The following is a 19,888-nucleotide window of genomic DNA, read 5'->3' on the forward strand; positions in this document are numbered from 1 at the left end:
CATTTGAATGGGTCGGTGTCATGTAAAATTGATTTTTTAAACCTTTATATCTTTTTATATTATTCTGTCAACAAAACCATGGCATGAGTGAAAGTGATTCTTTCATGCTTGTTTGAGAAATACTTGAAACTTTCATAGCAGCCATTCAGAGAGCATAAAGTGCTTGCTCTCACCAAACACCACCTATTGTACAAAAGTCCTCCTTGCAGCTGCAGTCTTCAGCTAAGCTTCCACTTCACGGAACACCCCCCCACCACAACTCCTCCAGCTCAGCTCCACCAGACTGGTAGCAGTAATTAGCAAACACCTGTTGGAATTGCATGTCTGCACAGCTTATAATTCAAAACACTTTTCAGAACTGTTGTAAGCAGCATCATGGCATTGTTGTTGTGACAGGCTTAAGGTCGAGTGTTGAAAAAAGTGTTTTCTTAAAGAGACAAAAGCCAATTTCAAGATATGACATATACTGCATTTTTTAAAACTGAAGGTAGCATATTTCCAGGATGACTTTATAAAAAGGCAGTATCTGCCTAAAAAATACATATTACCATTCTTTTAAAGTCCATATTAAGGGCGTGAGAAGGGAATAGCACCATCAGGATCCTGCCCTGGGTGCCATTCATGAAAGAGCCGCCACTGCATTTGCCTCAGAAATAAAATATTAAGTAGATCCTGTTTAAATAATTCTTCTACAGATTGAGATTTCTTTCGTAATGAATGTTGTACTTTATTTATATAAAATTTTTTCACAATAATTATGCTGAATTATTTCATTAAATTGTTTTATTCAGAGCAAAAACATAGATAACGTGGCAAAGCAGCTGTCATATTAGGAAGTAACATGACGTTGCTCAGAAGTTGAAAAAAGTAAATATTGCGACTGAACGGATGAAAACCCCGCCTTCAGCTGTCAGGGTGCACAGCACTTCTCTTTAGGGTGGCCAGGCCAGGTCACAAGTTTCCAAGAACGGCCCCTGAGCAATCTCACACTCGCGACATGGAGGGCGGTTCCTAAACCCGGGAGACGGAGGCTCGAAACGCAGTTTAACCGTGTCAAAGTTCCTGGGAGCTGCCGCCCTGTGAGACCCAACAGGTGGAATGACGAACCATACCCTGCAACCCAACGGTATGCAGAGTCTCCGGAAGGAGCACTTGTACAAGGTGCTGGTCATCGGAGACCTCGGAGTCGGGAAGACCTCCATCATCAGGCGTTACGTTCACCAGACCTTCTCTAGTAACTACAGGGCCACGATCGGAGTGGATTTCGCCTTGAAGGTCTTGAACTGGGACTCTGAGACTGTCCGGCTTCAGCTGTGGGACATTGCAGGTGGGACAATTTAAGAAGCCGATTATATTTGCGGAAAAAAAGTACTGCAGTGACAGCAGGTCGAGCATGTGCAGTAAACTAGTAGTGGTGGACGTGTATTCCACGCCTTTTATGGTCTGACTGCAGGGCTTTTGTCATTTTAAAATGTGTAAGAATAGGGAAACTTAGAAACATAAAAATGTTTAGAAATGCCATATCATTTCCTGGAGTGAAGCTGATAATTTGGGTAGATAACGCTTATCTTCAAACTTACAGTGATCAGCCTTGTTAAGTTATGAAAGACAACCTAAATAAGCCCAGTCATGAGGGAGCTGTTTGTAAAGTACACCAGCACATTGTTTTCTAATCATTTCTTAGGTATGATGTTACATCATGTGATCAGGTCCATGTGAGGGAGATTTAAAGGCAAGTCACAGGAATGTCATTCTAGCCTAAATAAAACAACAATAGATCCTCCCATAGTCACACACACTAGCAAACATACACGTGTAGACAATGAATTACTTTACAAGTTAAATTTAAGTCACATTTACAGTGCATTGAAAAAGTATTCACACCCTTTGAACATTATTGCTCTTTGTAATGTTACATGTGTTTCACCGGACTTTTATGTTGCACACAAAGTAATACATCATTTTAAAGTGAAAGGACAATGTTTTTAGAGATTTTGAAAAGGTTTCACAAATAAAAATCTGAATAGCATTTTTTTTATGTCTCCAACCTCCTTTACTCTGTTCCCTGTTAATAAAGTCAATTGCAACTGAGAAGTTTGTTACAGAATATTGTGAACAAACAGCATCATGAAGGCCAAGGAACACATCAGACAAGGCAGTGAAATTAATTTTGTACACTTTGAATATCTCGCTGATGTTTAATGCACCATCAGAATACTGAAAGAGGATGGCACAACTGCAAACCATCTACCAGACAGGCCAGTCATAAAACACTAATTAGAAAAGCTGCCAAGAAGTCCATTTGAGCTCTGGAGGAAAGCCATGAGAAGTCCCAAAGTTTGCCATATTTCACAAAGGGAGTACTATGTCAAACTGAGACTCAAATTGAACATTTTGATCTCACTACAAAACCATGTGGTTTGGTAACAATTCTGACTGCATGACCATGTTAGCACTGAAACAGAGTAATTCAGTTCAGGAATATTTTATTAATCCTCCAGGCTGTGTGCATACTCCTCCTTTAGAGGAAACAGGGAAGCTGGTCAAAGTTGTTGGAAAGATTGATGGAGCTGCAGGGTAGTTTTAGAAGAAAACCTGTGAGAGTCTGCAAAACACTTCAGAGTGAGGAAGAGGTTCACCTTCCAACTTCAATATGACACTTGGTTTTAATTTTAAAGGATAGGAAGCCAATTTCAAGGAATTGTATTCTAACTCTTAGAACAGTATGAATACCTGAGACACGCCTTTTTTAGTCAACATAGATATGTTTTATAGAATCAGTTTTGTAGTATTCAAGTCATGCAAAGCAGAAACTTGCATCATCAAATGACTGTGTGTCAAGTGATTTGTACGATGGCAGTGTGTGTCTAAGACTGCTGTCATGCCACTGCAGACAGCATTTCCTTATGACTAAAACAATTTCTTGGATGAAAGGAGGAAGTTGTTCCTCCACTGACAGTCAGATTTAAGTTTCTTCCTGTTCGTGATGGCAACAAATTGCCATTTTGCAATGCTTAAAGTACTATCTCCTCTCTTCTTTATATTTCTGTGGAGGTTTCCAGTTATCAGCAAGATGGATACACACTTAAAAACCTCTGCTGCAGATTAAATATTCACATTAATGAGGTAGACACTAAGGGAAACTATACATCTCAATACTTTTAGAAAATATTGATAATAAAGTTATATACTACCTACAGACAAATATCATTGTTTATTCTGAGCAGGAACAAATAGTTGCATTGGCAGTTTAATTGCAACGTGATGGTAAGGCTACAGGAATGTGTTGTTTCATTGGAATACAGGCCCAGCTGACTGCTGTCTTGTTTCCAGCTGCCTTAGATATACTTCTGGGAAAAAATTCAGAAAAACAATGAAAACGTCTCATCATCGGGATGCTCTGGAATGCTGCAGTCCTAAAGCATGACTCTGACTGTGCATGTGCTCGTCACAGGTCAGGAACGATTTGGGAACATGACGCGGGTGTACTACCGCGAAGCCATGGGCGCCTTCATTGTGTTCGATGTGACACGGCCAACCACCTTTGAGGCCGTCATTAAGTGGAAGGAAGACCTGGATTCGAAAGTAATGTTGGCTAATGGACAGAGGATTGCTACCGTGCTTCTGGCTAATAAGTGTGATCAGGGCAGGGAACTGAGCAACAATGGCATCAAAATGGATCAGTTCTGCAAAGACCATGGCTTTGTTGGTTGGTTTGAGACATCAGCAAAGGTGAGACTTGGGAATATTTAAGGTTTTCTGTTTCAGTATGTGGGTCTTGGCATTTGTTGTAAAATCAGAGGATGGATCCATCTCCAATTCAACTCAGTCTCAAATTTGGAAGTTTAGTTTCACGTAACGATCCATTCATGAACCACATATACAGGATTTTTTTTTACACATAAATCTATGTGAGAGATCATCTTGCACTTCAGAAGCCATTACCTGGTGATCTTCAGTGAACCATTCAATAAGCCTGTTGCATTCTGTGGTCCATTGTAAAAGCATTCATTCTTCTATGAACTATTTTTTTCCATGTTAGAACCAAAAGCTTCAATGTAATTTCTAACTTTCTAAAGTTGCAAATAAGACGTCATATGATGCATCAAATGATCTGAAAAGCCGTGTCATATCAAAAAATGCTAAACTTGAAGCATAGCAAAAATAGGCAGAATCAGGATCTTGTCATTGTTACGAGATTAAATCTGGCTTACAAGTAAGAATATTGTAGAAATGTGAAAACAGGACCTGATTCCAGATTCTTTATCCAGTTAATTGGTGCTATTGAATTAGATTGCAGATTATATCACAAAGCACACACAGTTTTTTGTTTTTTTTTTGGAAGAAAAATCTTCTTCTTGCTGTTCTGTCTGTAACCTTCATGAGGACAGTATTAAACCGATTGCCTGAATGTTGTTGCTATTTCTTTGAGTTTATTATTTCAAATAACTGTTTGAAAGGTGAAATGCATGGTTGTTAAAAATTAATTGGAAATAAACAACTTTCAAATAATTTTGCGACAAACCTGATCAAATAATAAATCTTAATTATTGTGAGGCTTGAATTAGAAAAGTCAGCTTGGTTTGAAAATAAAATGTATGTGAAAAAGTTTCTTTAGAGACTTCTGTTTTTACTTTTGTCACATTTACATGTTTTGGAGTAAACGTAAATGACACCTTTATCAGGTAATGATTTAATTTATTAGGTGAATAACTATCCAACTCTGTCTGGGACTGTATAAAAAATGATTGCCCCTAAACATAGTAACTGATTTTGGGAACCTTACCTGCAACAACTGCACTGTCAACCATTTGCAATAATTAGCGATGATTCTTTTACAATACTATGACACCCCTCTTCCTTGTTGGACCAGTTCATTGGCATTCATTGGATGGTTTTGAGCATCAACAACCTGTTTAGTGTCACACCAAAACATCTTAGTCAGATTTACAGCAGGACTGTTGACTAAGCCACTCCAAAACCTTTATTTTATTTTTAGAGCCATTCAGAAGTGGACTGACTGGTGTTTTTAGTCCTTGGGATTAAGAAGCCAGAGAGCCCGTAGAGAACCCACATATGTAAACTCCATGCAAAAAAAAAAATCCAGGGTGCGACTTTAAACCAAGACATTCTTGCTACAAGGCAACAGTGCTTCCAACTGCACCACTGTGCAGCTGAAAGTTGAATTATTTGATTCAAAAACATTTTCTTGCTTTGTACTTAAGATTTCACACAGTTACCAAACCTTAACTGATGAAACAAAAATGTGGATTTTCTTCACCTGATGATTCACTGAAGTAACACATAAAATATGTAAAATATGTTTTCTCTTTAGGCCAGTAAAATCGCAAGGGAATGAAACGTCTTAGTTATACATAAAATGTACATGGATCCTATCCTAATATAGTTCAAGCTGTGTATGTTGACTTGCTTGGCAAGTCTTTGTTCAATAATTTCAGTTTTATTTTGAGAAATCCAAATGTACTTCAGTACTTTCACATTTCTTTAAATACAAGTAGTGTTGTACTGATTCTCACAGCCTCTGTTGACACTGACATGTCGGAGCGTGCCATCTATCTTTTGCCACTAAGACTCAACATTCTCAAAGGGTGTAGTTCCTATAATGAGTCTGTTCGGCCAAAAGAAATGCACAGCATTGCAGCAACATTTTAAATGAATTTGTTTCAAACTAATAGAGGTTTTCATGAGGTGTATATTGATAAAAAGTACTTTCACATCTCTCTGTTATAAACTTGGTACCACAGTTTGCATTACCTTCATTGTGATCAATGAAGGTAATGATCTCCAGCTGTCAACGGGTGAGAGGCGGGTTACACCCTGGACAGGTCGCCAGTCCATCACAGATATTGAACACATTACAAAGTTTATTTTTATTATGTACAGCGAAGTCTTACTGGCCTTTCAAATAAATGAATTTGTACAGTATACATAATGACAAAAAAGTAGTTCCATTACTGTTCTGTCAATTTTTAACATACCATATCACTCCGTTTTAGGACAATCTCAATATCAGCGACGCTGCAAACTTCCTGGTCAAGCACATAATGGCCACTGAGAATGACATCCTAAAGTCTGTGGTGCCAGACACCATCTCCCCGCAGATGGACTCCAGCAGACAGATGAGCTGCTCTGGATGCTTCAAATAATCAAGTAATGGAAGGAAGGAAAAAAGGATGAATGAACATGTGAGAACAGAGAAAGGACAGGGCGTTAAAGGAAATCCTACACAGTGTGCAGAATGGAGCAGTACGAAGTCTGTACACCATGAACTCGAACATTTATTTGTTTCTAGTGACCAAAGCTAACCTCTCTTTTTTTAGAGTGCCTCTTAATTGTGGTCAAAATACATTTCTGGAGATTTCTGGTAACACCACTGTCTAAACTATTTGAATAATACTACAGTAAGTATATGCAAGAGTAAGTAACAGGTATATTCCTTTTATGAAGATTATCTTCTTTCTTCTCACATAACTTCCTCGCATTAATGAGCAAAGCGATTTAACTGACCCAACTAAGCGTAGGTGCAGAGAATTCAACATTTACATGGACTTATTGATGGATTTGCAGTGTTTTGGTCAAAATAACTCATTACTTCTCTGTTTGCTTTAAAAGCTGTTGGATGTTGTACTCTTGGAGACTATGGGTTTCCTTAATGTTATTCTAACAAGGCATAGAGAGGGCTGTGCACCACTGTGAGTGAAGCACACGAGGTAACTCTGTGTTCATCTGCACATATTTTTATTATGATTTTAAGTTATTTACCGAGTGCTTTTGTGAGTATTTTAAGGTGCATGTTGAGTTTGAAAATACAACCACCAACAGACCGTTTAAGAATTATTTAAGTTTGGACTATAAGTAAGAACACAGTGTTATTTATAGTAACAGTGTGGTTAGATTGTGCCAATGTGAATTGATAAACATCCTTGAGTTAAGGCTGCTGTAACAGTAAAAGGTTGGTGTGACTTTTCAGACATAATGATTACCATTTTTTATCAGAGCTGAATAAAAATGTGTGTGCGGTAGGTTTGCAAAACACATGAAGTTTTTTAATCTTAATGTTGTAAACTGAACACACTTCAATTCGTCCACCAAAACCTCAGTATCCATGGTAACAGGAATCTTTTTATGGGGTTTGCTCTACCATCTATGTAGAGCTGTGTCTCACTGTGCTGTGCACACAAACACACACTAAAGAACACACAAAGACGCTGCATGTCCTCTCTCCTACTCAGTGGCTTTGTTGTTGTTTCACTGTTTTTTCCCCATGCCTTCCTTTTTGAATTTAAAGGTTATTTCTGCTTGTCAGAGTACTGCTATTACTAGTCAGCTGAGTGTTCTGCACAAAGCCAACATTTGCCTTTTACTTCTAACCATTAGATTCTAAGCTGGTGTCAAGTCTACATCAATCAACGTCTGACCAAAATAAAAACTATACACCATAATTGCTGGCATGCCTTTTAAGATGTGTACAAAGTGTTAAGCTATGTTCATCTTTATTCACAGTACTACGGTGACATACTGAGATATTTAACAAAATTTTAGTGTGCAATTTGATTTTATTTATTAAAATGCTAAATTAAGAATTAGCTGTTTTTAAGCAAAGTCACAAGAGTCATATTAGTTTTCTCCTACAGCATCCAGAAAGAGTGATCTTTGAGCATTCCTCTTTCTAGAATCTTTCTGGTTGATCCAGAGTTCTGGTTCCTTACTTATGGATGCTTCTTTTAATCTCTTCCCACAAAAAAGGGTTGATTTTAAACCATTTCTGTAGTGCTTTGGACATAATGTTTTAGACCTTTATCCCTTTTAGTTTAGTTTAACAACATTTTTCTTCTGACTGGTCCGACTTGAGTCTGATCGACAGTGTGTGGGCGAGGCTGAAGATTAGAGTCACAGCAAGACTTGGATCTCACCAACAAATATAAGTTATCAAAAACATGTTTGCTTTTTGTTTTTTAATCCAAACTGATTTTTCTCTTTCAAAATTGATATTGCAGTTGGATTGTTTGATTTGAGAGATGACTACTAAGAGGTTTTAGTTAAATACATTTCTTTTTTAACGACTTCACCACCTTAACACCGCTTTACATTATGAAATTTTTTATGCTGCTTTTTATTGCAATAATTTGAAATAAATACCTTATTAGAGAAAATTTGGGGACTAATTTTGAGTGTCTTCTTGAAGCCATTTCCTGCCATGCTTGAATGCAACATTATCTTATGTTTCTCACTTTAACATGTGAATAAGAGTAATTAACCTCTGTTTCACATTATGTCCATACTCCCTGTTTAATTATGTGTTCTTATTTAAACATTTCATGACACTGTGATCTAGTTAAACTGTTAGAGATTACCAAAAATGATTATTTAAGGAGATTGATTTTTGTTTTCTCCCACTAACATCCATCTTTATGTATTCACATTAAAGGTTGAGTTTTTTTAATTGTCAGTGTAAGATACAGCAGTATTTTTAAGTTGTTATCCTTATTTGTGGAATTAGGATAATTCCACAAATTATCCTAATTCCACAAATTATCCTAATTCCATCTGATTCTAGGAATCCGGAATGTCGGATTCCTCGAATCCGACATTTCTTGAATGTCGGATTCAAGGAATCCCTTCCACAGGGAAGTTTAACAGGATGAAGGTGTGTGACTCATGTGACCTCATGTGATATCAGTATAATGTCATATTATATAAAGCACAGGATATTGAGAAAATCTTTTTGTTTCTTGGTTTAAAGGACATAAGAAACACAGTTTTTGAGTTGGTACTTATTTATTGTGCTATTAACAAGATGGCAAAATAAACCAGTTTCACACATACCTTGTGTTTGCTCTTTATCAGATACATTCTCATAAAAACTTTTAATAGTATTTAACCGTTAGCCTGGGACAAACTGTTTTTACTGAAGCAGAGGATTGCAAATCACTTTAAGGGTCAGTGAAAAAGTTACCAGGTTTTATTCGTTTAGGCTGAAAAATGTGTGTGTTTGTATGCTTCTGTTCAGAAGCATCCAGGACTCTCAGGTCCCTCATTAATCGGACACATGACTGGATTATTCTCCGCATGAGCGATTAGATTTGGTCATCTGCTTTTGGCTCCAGTTAATGCTACCCTTCTAGAATGTGTAATTGAGGCCTGTGGATGCAATGAATGGTCCGAAACGAAGAAAAGATATCAATTCCATATTTTTCAGTGTAGTCTTCTTTATTTAGTCATGTAAAATTAAGGGTCAGGATGTTTGGTAGTTTGGTAGAATAAGATTAGCTGTTTTCTCATGCTGTTCTTGACACAGGACCATCGTTCCATTCTCTCTTTTTTTTTTATCTTTCTGCCTGACTCTTGATGTGTTTTCAAGGCCGTGTTCAAACGCACAGTCTATTTGGAAAGTTAGCACTGACTTTCCAAATAGACTAGAAGAAGGTATAAATAGAAGATATAAAGATAAGGATATCTTTATATCTTATAAAGATATAAAGCTTTGTAAGGTTTATATCTTATAAAGCTTTTTTTCCAGGAGAAAGACAAACAATAACAGTTAAATGAAGCCATAAAATTTAAATTTTAAAATCTATTTTAAATTAGCACTGGGATCAAATTCTAAAAATATGGCCTGTTACTTTGACAACAGGCGGCACAGATTTAGCCAGTCTTTGTTGGGATTATGCACCCAATATATCCTGCTATCTGTGGTTCTCACGATTTGCCACTTACACCAAATGCTCATTGAAGCAGAAAAAAACCCAGAGCTGGAAATAGATGTTGTGAAGCAGAAATGTCTGATTAGGATGTAAAAGGAAGGTCTCCAGATTAACCAAGCCTAAACACAGCAAATACATACAATTCAATCAACTCCTTATATTAAAAAAAGAAGAAAAAACAACCTTTAGATTCTAAAAGTTTTTTTGGAATTATGTCCACATTCAATCAACCCAGTTTTCTTTTATCTTCATATTAGCTAAAAGAGCTCCAACAAAATTATGGGATTGATGTGTGTACTGATTATTTGTGTTGTCCTTCCTTCTAAGGAAGTTAACCTTGTTTTAACTTCCAGTATTTGTTCATATAGAGCCATCTATTGTCAAGTTCAAGAAATTGCAGGTTTTTAGTCACTTTTCCGGAAAAGGTTAAAATATACCAGAATTGCGTGTCCTGATTAGATTTTATGTTGGGGAAAATCTTCAGATTAAGAGATATTTAATTTAGAAAAACTGAAATAAAAAAAATATATACTTTGTTGGGTATCATTTCATAAAGAGAAGTTAAGTTACTGGAGATAAAGCATATCTTCAACTTAGTCCCACGTTTTGTGAAAGAAAATACTATTCCTACTCATAGTCGACTTGCAGAATTGGACCTTCTGATCTCACTTTCACTTCCACTGATAATGTGTGAGAGTGAAAAGCGTTTTTCTGAATAACAAAAGGTTTCGTAGTCTTTTGGAGAGTATCAGTCTATGTTTTCACACGTTTCTGCTAATAAAATAAATCTACAGAGAAACACACAGGGGGGAGTGATTAGTTTAAAAAAAGTGATTAAAAGGGTTATTTACTAAACACAGCATACTTTTATAGGCAATTAAAGTACAAGAGAAAATGTGCAATAGTGTGACTAAGGTGTGAGATTTAACAGAGATGTATTGTAGCTGAAGACATAAATTTAATCACAATGAATTTGTCAATATTGAAAAATGAGCCCTCTCCAGAAATAAAATAATCACCTTTACCACTTACACTAAGCACAGATGGATTTTTTATATGAAGGAAATAAACAAAATTACCATTAAGTATTTTATCTAAATAATTTTTCATATATTTCAACTGAGAATGCCAAGGTATAAAAGAGAGAAACAGTAATACAAGAGCTGGAGGTCCTTTCGGTTAACATAATATGGTAAACTTTAGTAATGATGTATAGCCACTAGAGGGCAGTCAGTACCACACTGATTAAGAAGTAGTGTAAGAGTTCAAGTTTCTATTATGAAATATATTCATTCACCACATATTTTAATATATACATAGCTGAAATAAAAACATGCGCATAATGATTAAGTAAATCAAAGCGGATCACAGCTGGTTCAAAACATGATTCATTTTAAATATAATAGCATAAGAAAGTATCAAGAAAATCTTACTTAAGTACATGAAAAGCAACTGTAGATGAGAAGTATATAACTACAATAAATGTAATAGCTAACCTAAAAGCCACAGATAAAGAATCAGGAAAGGGATCAGGAAAATAACTTAAATCTAACTGTGCTACATCATCAGTAAGTTCTGTATAATTTGTTAACTTGACCTTTGTCAGTGATTTAGATAATGGTGTTTAAGATAATAAGTAACAAGCCAAACATTCAACTATAGCAGGATGTGCTTCAAGACAGAACAAGGAAACAAAGTGTTCTTTAAAGTTATTTATAGTACTACATAGAAAAATGGGGATGGCTTTTCTACTAAAACCTCCTAATGAATCAAAACGTTGGCCAGGTGTAAAGCCTCGCATTTTGGAAAGATACCAAAGCGTTTTCTTTAAATAGTTTTAAAAAAAATCTTACAGTTAAATGAGGCTAGATTTATGTTGCTAGGTTTTTAACGAGCGATGACACATCCGTGGTTCCTACAAGATCTTTGTCACTGTGGTCGACCGAGGGAAAGAGACCACAAGGACTGCAAGTAAAATGAGAGCCAAACTGTTGAAAAGCTAAACATAGCACACTGTGCCAATGCATAGACTTTGGGATTAGTTGCAGTAATTTGCAGAAATCCTCAGTCATTTATCATTTCTTTATGGCTTACTTCTAAACAGCCACATTTTTTCTAAATATGTTTGTGGAAAAATTAACATTAGTTTTCAATCCTATCTGGATATTTAAAAGCTTTTCTTGGCATGCTGACTGCATGATTGTTCTTTGTAATCCAGTACATGACCATTTTTCAAAGCAATGTTTTGTAAATGGTTCTTGTCTGCATTTTGGTCTGATCATGTGGTGGTTCTTGCATAAACCCTAGGCAAACCCTTTATTCCACTACGTTGGCAGTATGGTGGACAATGACCATTCAAGTCAGCAAGTCCATACTATAGATAATTACAGGGATGAATTTAAGGTGGTTGTGATCCTCAAGTAAAATAAAACAATAAAAACACTTTCATTTAGAACCAAATAATAAGCTTGCAATCAAAAACCAGCTTTAGCACTGTTAGCTACTCATGGTAGTCAGCAACATTTTCTTACAATGTGCACAAAAAAGGGGAGTGTTCTCCATTCCCACTAGCTGATCATAAAAATAAATTGTAGAAAGGTTGTTTGGGGACAACTAAATGATTTGTTTTGCTCTTTTGGCATTATTAGGAGAAAGACATTCAATCTTTGTAAAGAACTGCTTCAACCCATAAATCACTTAAGGGCAAAATAACCCGTTTTTTTTGTTACCCGTAACAAACCACCAGAGCAAAGGAATATTTTGGGATCTGTGTCACAAACCCAGAATTTACCATTGTTTCCATCAGACTTGTAGAAAATACCAAAGATAGTGCAATATTTCTTTACATCAAAAACATTTGCATCATTATCTGAAATCTTAAGCAGATGCATCAACTGAAGAAAAATATGTGTAGATTCATTACTTTTAAAGAGATAAAATTCTTTCGGAAAATAAGCAACAAGATAAAACAATGTCGATAGCAATAATAATGATATTCTATTTGGTTTAAACAGTTTTTTTATTTAAAGATTTGTGGGCTTTTTTTTTTATTCATCCTAAACATATCCACTATTTCTTTGTGAGCACACAAGGACAAGCCATAAATGGTCATTTTTAGGTTTACAAAGTTTACAGAAATAATTATTCTTTTAAAGGATAAAAAAAAGGTTTGCCTCTTGAGGGCAAACTATTAAAAAAATATCATTTACACCTGAAAACTGCTGGATGTTTTCTGATTCTTAACTGTCATTAATGTACAATTTGCAATGTCAGTATAAGTTCTTGCATGAATGATGCCCTGAGTGCTGAATCAAAATCAAACTATCTATAATCACTATAGAACAACTGAGTCCAGATTTGGATTGAGTAAATAGGTTTCATGCTTATAATTATCAAACTGCATTTTAAAGAATTTAATGAAAAATAATATAAAACATGTTCATCCAGAAATTTACAGATAACTTTTTTGAAGCACTTATGTCAGAGTGGCTCCCTGGACAGTGAGTAAAATACTGTAATGCTGTAAAAAACTGGTGGCAAATAACATTGTGGATTTTGGAATATAAATAAAATAACTCATTGTCACCATTCAAAATATATTTGAGTTAAAAAGAGAATACAATAAGCAATAAATGAAAAGAATCTACTGATCACAGCAATTACACTGTCTGCAATCTCTGTACATTTCTGTCCTTTGGTCACCGTGCATGATAATGTCCTAGCGAATGCAAAAGAATACTGTACAGCTTAATGAACATCATACGTAGTCTGTGGCACTGTGAGTTTGCTTCAGCTTTTCTGTCATGTGCTTGTATCTGTGTGTGGATTAAGTGTATCTTCCTGGGATGCCGCATTTTTTGGATGAAGTGATGATCCGTGTTGTGACAGAAGCTCATCTATCTGAGGAACCCATGAGGACAGAGGGCAGTCTGAAGAGGTGCAACTGGCTAACACCTGCAGCTGTTCTGGTTGTAGTCTTGCTTCACTGCAGACCCTCCGACACAAAGCCTTTACAGTGTGACATGTTTCCATTTTCCTCTGGGTCAGTCGGCTCCTCTCCAAGATCAGTTTCTCCCTCTCTGTCTTCTGTAGCAAACATGTAGAGAAAGCACAACCTGATTGACAAACATCTGATGAAAAATAAGAACATTCAAAGAAAAAAGACTGCCTTACCAGTTTGTTAATTTCACACTGTAGACTATATATGCAGTCCAGCTTTCTTTTGCGGCAACGCTGAGCTGCAAGGCGGTTTTTGCTGCGGCGTCTAATATCATGGACAAACTCTAGTTGTTCTTGGGTAAGAACCTGCTGCTTCAGCAGATGCTGGAAGTCGTTTCGGTTCAGATTCACAATCCAATCCACAGAGAATGGCAACTGCACCTGAGAAAACCCAGTGAAAATGAAGGTTATGCACAAAACATATGCGTAAATAAAGGTGTGTCTTTAAAGACATTTATTCTCCTTGATGCTAATGTCTTGTATGTCCATGTAAAACTTTCTGTAAATGCAAAAACAAGAATGGGAAATTGAGTTTGTGTTGCTACATTTTTTCCAAGCCGGTAAATATTACACCTAGAAATCTACTGAGGTAAGCATGCACCAGGAAATATATCACCATCAGATTCATTAAGCAGCATAAATCTTGTGAAGCATTATCTGGCATTAAGAATTTATATACATTACCCCTGGGAAGAACTTAGCCTTATCTGCACACCCCTTATCTGTATTTCTCACCCAATCGTCTAAGCAACCTCAGAAACTTCTGAAAGCTATGAAATGACCTCAGTTTGATGCTCAGTGAAAAGGCTAAGCTGTGAATTTTGGCTGTATTGGACTCTGAACCAGACAACCTGCTCAAACTCACACACACACACACACACACACACCCCCACACACACACACACACACCTACACACACACACACACACACGCACGCACGCACACACGCACACACACACACACACCCCTACATACATCTTGTCTACTGGGTGAATAATTAACTTGACAACATAGCATATCTGCTTTACATGAATGCAGATGCTTGTTTGTTTATGACAAGGTGACCCTGACTGTCTTATCTTAGAAAATATGATGACATAGGTAGACTATGGGTTTTTTTTTTAAGGTAAAGCCAAAACCTTTAAGTATTTTATGGAAAGTGTATTCATGGAACAGCACACAGTAGTGTATAATTGTAAAATGGAAAAGATTTGAAACATGTTTTTTAAATTTTTGCTTTAAAACTTAAATATGCTTTAGAGTGACAGTAGGCTTTGAACACACCATTCTTAATTATGGTGATGGCAGAAAAATGCTGAGGAAATGCTTTTTTTCTTAATAAATTGTAATATACATCATCTTTGAAGTGACACATGGTAGTGGCAGCATCATGCTGTAGGAGTGCTGGGTAAAGAAAACATTGTTTTCAACTCAGTCGTACAGTACTTTGTCTTGGTGTAAAATATAAAATCCTATGAGATGCATTGAAGCTTGACAATGAAACTGTTCACTGCTCACCTGTAGCGCCCTTTCACTGGTGGAGAACTCACTGTCTCCCTCTGTTTCCGTCTCAGAATCTCCATCCTCCCCTGAGTTTACAGACGACTGATTTGTCCCCTCACTCTCAAACATTGGACAGTTCATTTGGTCAAAATCCTGAAAAAACGGGCACCCAGTTTTGGTGGAACCGAGGTTTGACCACTGTAGAGATGAGCCCTGCACACAGTCTCCACATGCATCTGTGGAACACCCTGCTTCACAGTCCAGGAAATTTTGCTGGTAGACATCTTTACTGAACCTGAATTGCTTGCGGAGGTGATCAGCCGTTTCCTTCTTCACTGTGCTGCTCTCTCTGGAGGTTTCTCTAATGATAGCTGCTCTTTCCATGTTTGACATTTGTGCACTTTTTCTTCCTTGTTGACTGATATCGTCTTGATTTTTTTCCTTGTCTTCTGACATCTCATTTTGTTGGGAAGAGCATGACATTATTGCGCCAGAGACTCTTGATGTTTTACTTTCTGTATTGCTGACAACACACTTTTCATTCCCCATTGACTGAGTAATTGTAGATTCCACACCCAGACACATTAAGGGGCAAAAGGGCAGTGATGATCTCTCGCAGAGGATTGAGCTTGGCTTTGGTGAGAGTGTCTTTATTTTAGTTTTCTCTGAAGAAATGATTTCAGATGAGTACTCCATCTTTTCTTCATGCATCTTAATGTTCTTCTCCTCTACCTTACAACACTGGTTTCCCTCTTCAAATGTACCTTCCTTAGAAATATCAACTACAACTTTATTTTCACAGTTCTCTCTTTTCACATTGTGTTTTTCAGTTTCCCACACTTCTTCTACTTCAGCTTTGCTTTCTATACATGTATTGGAGTTTGGATTTCCAGTGAAATCAACCACGGCTACTTTTTCACAATGTACCTTGTTGGGGCACGACATGCAGGAGAGGGCACAGCCGTTCCTGATCCCTGATATAACTGAATTGAAGGAGCCTTTCTCACTGGCAAACATTCCCTTCTCGCAAGCCAACTGGAACTTGCGATACTTTGGACCCTGTATGACTGGGTCATTTTTGCCTTCAGCTACAGCTCCCAAACTGCGTGTGCTATTTTGACTTCCCATTTTGTTTGTCACTGACTTGTTGCAGTCCCAAGTCACGTCCCGCTTTGGTGATGAGTCAGCAACTGGTTTTACTTCTTTGTCATTCAACAACACGTCATCAGAGTCTGTGGCACTATTTTCTTTTGATAATCGCCTCTTGCATTCCTTCCTACAACAGGTCTTTCGCACAATGGGGGCAGAGCCGTTGCGACTCACAAAGAACTTTGGCAGGAGAAAATCAAAACATGCCTCGTCCAAGTCCCTGAACCCAAGGATCGAGGCTGAGCTTCGTATTTCTAAAACATTGTCTTTTCCAAAGTTGAGTTTGGATGTGTAGGCAAATTGCAGCAGTGGTTCAAAGCCAGCCACCGTCACCTGTAAAAAAATAAGCAAGACACATTAACAACATCATTTAGAATACAGTAGCTCAAAGTAACATACTTCTTTTTAGAATTTTTATTACTTTTTTACTTTATACTTTATAAGTTATTGTTGTGCAGTGACATTGTGTGAAGATAGGTCCACACACTTGTTGTTATTTGATTTAACAATGTCCAAGTGAAAGGAGAAAAATATTGTAAGTTTCTGGTAAGCACATAAAAAGTTAATATATTTCATGCAGTAGATAATTTGCTTGGCCTCTTGGGTTTGAAAGATTTGGTTGATGACTACACCTAATAGCTATCTTGACAGAGCACAAAACCAAAGTGGACTTCTGTTGTCTTAAAACAACTCCTGTCTCAAAAACATCAAAAGGATTTATGCAAAAGCAATTTTATAAACTTTTATACTGTGCTCACATTTGCAATGAACAGTTATTTATGCAGAGCTTAGGATATTTACACAAGAACAGCAGGGAGGAGACGGAAGGATATCCCTGTCTAAAACACACACTGGGAACGGAATATGTAAAACTTTTCCAGTCAGAGTAACCTTCTGATATGAATGTAAAGTGTCTTAAAAGATGACATATCACAGGGTTTTAAATGAATGCTAATTATTTTTACATTTTTACACTTAATATAAGCTATCTAATATAAATGTTTATAGATATAAACATTACTTTTACTTAAGTACTTTTATGGGGCACACTTAACATGTCCCGTGTTGCAGGTATGAAAATTAATGTAGTATTGCCCCTCCTACAGTCATGTTCCCAACATGTTTGCACTTTTAAATTAAGCATCTCTAAGTAACCAATAAAAACTCAAGAAAATACTTTTAAAGTTTTTTATAAACTGCAATAAAAAAGTAATTTTGAACGATGACTAGTTTAGGACACACTAACATTTACTTTCACTTAAAATAGCTATTACTACATAGATTAATTACATCAGGTGCATGATGATGTTGATAAGCTAAGTATTTTTGATTAGGTCTGAAATGTTTAAATCTTAGATTTACATATGGTTAGACATTTACACAACTACCCACATGCCCAGTTTTACCTGTATAAGCAAGTTCCTCCTTTCTAAAATTGCAGAAAAAAACCCCAACCTTCTGGAACAATATTCTATGAATAGAATAATCTAAAGCTAAAGTATCTGGATACCAGGAGAAAAACATTCTCCATAAATAAACAACAGCAAAGCTGAAAGCTTTAAGGCTTGGGGATAGTTTGAGTCAGCAAGACCTGGACAGCTCACCATTACAGGTTCCACAATGAATTATAATGCGTATTTACAACAACCAAAGAAAAGCGTGTGACTGTCTGTAAAAACCACAGCAAAAGCTGAAGCAGAAACGGATCCCGAATCTTGACAGTGACCAAAAGATACCATGAAATCTATTAAAGATTGGCTAAGAATTAAGAAAAAGCAAAGTCCTGAGACAAGTCAAAGTCTATATCACAATCTTTTTGAGATGTTTTAGGGTGACTTGAACTGGAGAGCAGAAATCATCTAAGCTTAAAGTGAAAAGATGAAGAACAGAAGATGTCAAAGTGTGAGCATTTCATTTGAAACAGCAGAACATTTCACATGATGCAAATTATTTCACTTCAATTAATCTGCAAATAATCGTCAGTATTTGTATAAAGAATCAACAAAGATGTAACAATGACTTAAAGATTGAGAAGATAATGTTTCCCTGGACCTCTTCTCAGTATGTGGATTTGGATTGGAATAGTTTAGTGACATTGTCTAAGTCAGGGGACCCTTCCTTCATTAGCCAATGGGGTCAATTTATAAGGAATTATGGAAAATAAAGACAACAAGAAATACACTGTAGATAAGATGACTTTGTAGGAATAACTTAATTTCTAAAGATCATCACTTCAAAAATATTGATATGTTTAAACACTAAGATAAAAACAAAGTCAAAGAAATGAATTCTCCAGACATACATTTTATCATATTTATAAAATTGTCTTGGAAACTTTTTGATCCAGCATTCTTTGTGAATTTTATTGAAAAAGCTATGTTGCGTTGATATTACTCCCACACTGCGGAGATAACATCAGTTATATTTGTTAATTGGAAAAAACAATTTGCAGAATAACAATTAGTCATTCTGTGATTAAAATGATACATTGAAATTGGTATTGGTTTGCAATGCCAAAAACCTATATGATTGACATTTTTAAATTTAGTGTTTGAAATTGTTTTTTACATTAATTCCATGAGATCAACAAACAAATGATGTGGTAATGTTCAAAATATAACTAAATGTGTTAAGTGAAGTTGTTTTTGGTAAGGGTAAGTTTAGTTACTGTCTATTTTACAAGTTGTTCATGAGTCACCATGAGTTCATGAGTCATCAGAAAAAAAAAAATCCCCTGGACTGGCACTTGAGGAAATAAGGGTTTTAGTTATGTTTCTCACTTCGTTATCAAACAGATTTGTGGTTTCTGAAGCAGAAGAGTTTTTTGTATAACTTTTTTTTTCTGTAACATGGCATCCTGAACAGACTTCTCACCTCTTCTGGCAAAGTGATCACTGCTCCGTGTTGAGTGGGGGAAGAGATCTTTTGCAAGAAGTACTCGCTACAGGAAGCGAGCACAGAGCGGTGGGCTCTAAAGCTCTGACCTTCCACCAGCACCGTCACATCACACAACATGTCCCGGCAGCGCTGCTCATTCAAGCGCTGCAGCACCTGGGAGGAATGTACTGTGGACTCGAATGTAAACACAGACGACCGCGGGGTAAGCCCAGCCATCACAGACATCTGTGTGTATACAAAACACACAAGCACACACAGGTTAACCACTCCCACACTGCTAAAACCATATTTTACACATATGTTATCACTTAATAGAAAAGGAAAAAATAAAATGTGCCTACCTTAGAAAGCTGGCTGTGCTCACCTCTCTTAAGGTGCTAAAGAAAGTTCCAGCAGCCTCACAGACATGAATTTTGGTAGATGGAATGTCGACTAACCAGGCTGTTTCCCAGAACGCCTTATCGCAGCTCAGCTACAAACTAAAAACTGAGCTTGACTCAGTCATATGGCCTGTGAGTGCGTATGTGAGAGGGAGGGAGGGAGAAACACTGGGAGTGTGTGTGTGTGTGTGTAAGTCGGTGTGTGTATACGTGTTGTAACCACCATGGGTGTAA

The 19,888-nt window shown here is 36.7% G+C and overlaps 2 protein-coding genes across 3 annotated transcripts; one reads left to right on the top strand and one right to left on the bottom strand.

Moving 5' to 3' along the window:
* The first annotated feature begins 960 nt into the window (after nucleotides 1-960).
* Nucleotides 961-8,812, top strand: LOC102230474 (ras-related protein Rab-38-like). The gene is made up of 3 exons (XM_005807057.3): nucleotides 961-1,327; nucleotides 3,455-3,732; nucleotides 6,018-8,812. Exons 1-3 carry the CDS (start codon nucleotides 1,099-1,101, stop codon nucleotides 6,165-6,167), a joined length of 657 nt encoding a protein of 218 aa, XP_005807114.2. The 5' UTR covers nucleotides 961-1,098; the 3' UTR covers nucleotides 6,168-8,812.
* A 3,905-nt stretch (nucleotides 8,813-12,717) lies between these two features.
* On the bottom strand, nucleotides 12,718-19,763 carry LOC102216515 (transcription regulator protein BACH2). 2 transcript variants are annotated; one of them, XM_023341726.1, is made up of 5 exons: nucleotides 19,639-19,763; nucleotides 19,251-19,499; nucleotides 15,243-16,709; nucleotides 13,899-14,105; nucleotides 12,718-13,811 (listed from the first exon to the last, which is right to left on the bottom strand). In XM_023341726.1, the coding sequence occupies exons 2-5, from the start codon at nucleotides 19,497-19,499 to the stop codon at nucleotides 13,527-13,529; spliced, it is 2,208 nt and encodes a 735-aa protein (XP_023197494.1). In that variant the 5' UTR covers nucleotides 19,639-19,763; the 3' UTR covers nucleotides 12,718-13,526. The 2 variants fall into 2 exon arrangements, with proteins under 2 accessions (XP_023197494.1, XP_014327270.1); XM_014471784.2 differs by having other exon boundaries at nucleotides 19,616-19,763.
* Nucleotides 19,764-19,888: the final 125 nt, after the last annotated feature.

Source organism: Xiphophorus maculatus, chromosome 11, assembly GCF_002775205.1.
Source record: "Xiphophorus maculatus strain JP 163 A chromosome 11, X_maculatus-5.0-male, whole genome shotgun sequence".
Classification (NCBI taxonomy): Eukaryota; Metazoa; Chordata; class Actinopteri; order Cyprinodontiformes; family Poeciliidae; genus Xiphophorus; species Xiphophorus maculatus.

Coding starts and splice junctions, on each gene's coding strand:
- LOC102216515 (XM_023341726.1), bottom strand. CDS start 19,499: ATGTCTGTGATGGCTGGGCTTACCCCGCGGTCGTCTGTGTTTACATTC. Junction 16,710..19,250: donor TGATCACTTTGCCAGAAGAG/GTGAGAAGTCTG, acceptor ATTTTTTTACAG/GTGACGGTGGCTGGCTTTGA. Junction 14,106..15,242: donor CCAGTGAAAGGGCGCTACAG/GTGAGCAGTGAA, acceptor GGGTTTTCTCAG/GTGCAGTTGCCATTCTCTGT.
- LOC102230474 (XM_005807057.3), top strand. CDS start 1,099: ATGACGAACCATACCCTGCAACCCAACGGTATGCAGAGTCTCCGGAAG. Junction 1,328..3,454: donor TCAGCTGTGGGACATTGCAG/GTGGGACAATTT, acceptor TGCTCGTCACAG/GTCAGGAACGATTTGGGAAC. Junction 3,733..6,017: donor GGTTTGAGACATCAGCAAAG/GTGAGACTTGGG, acceptor ACTCCGTTTTAG/GACAATCTCAATATCAGCGA.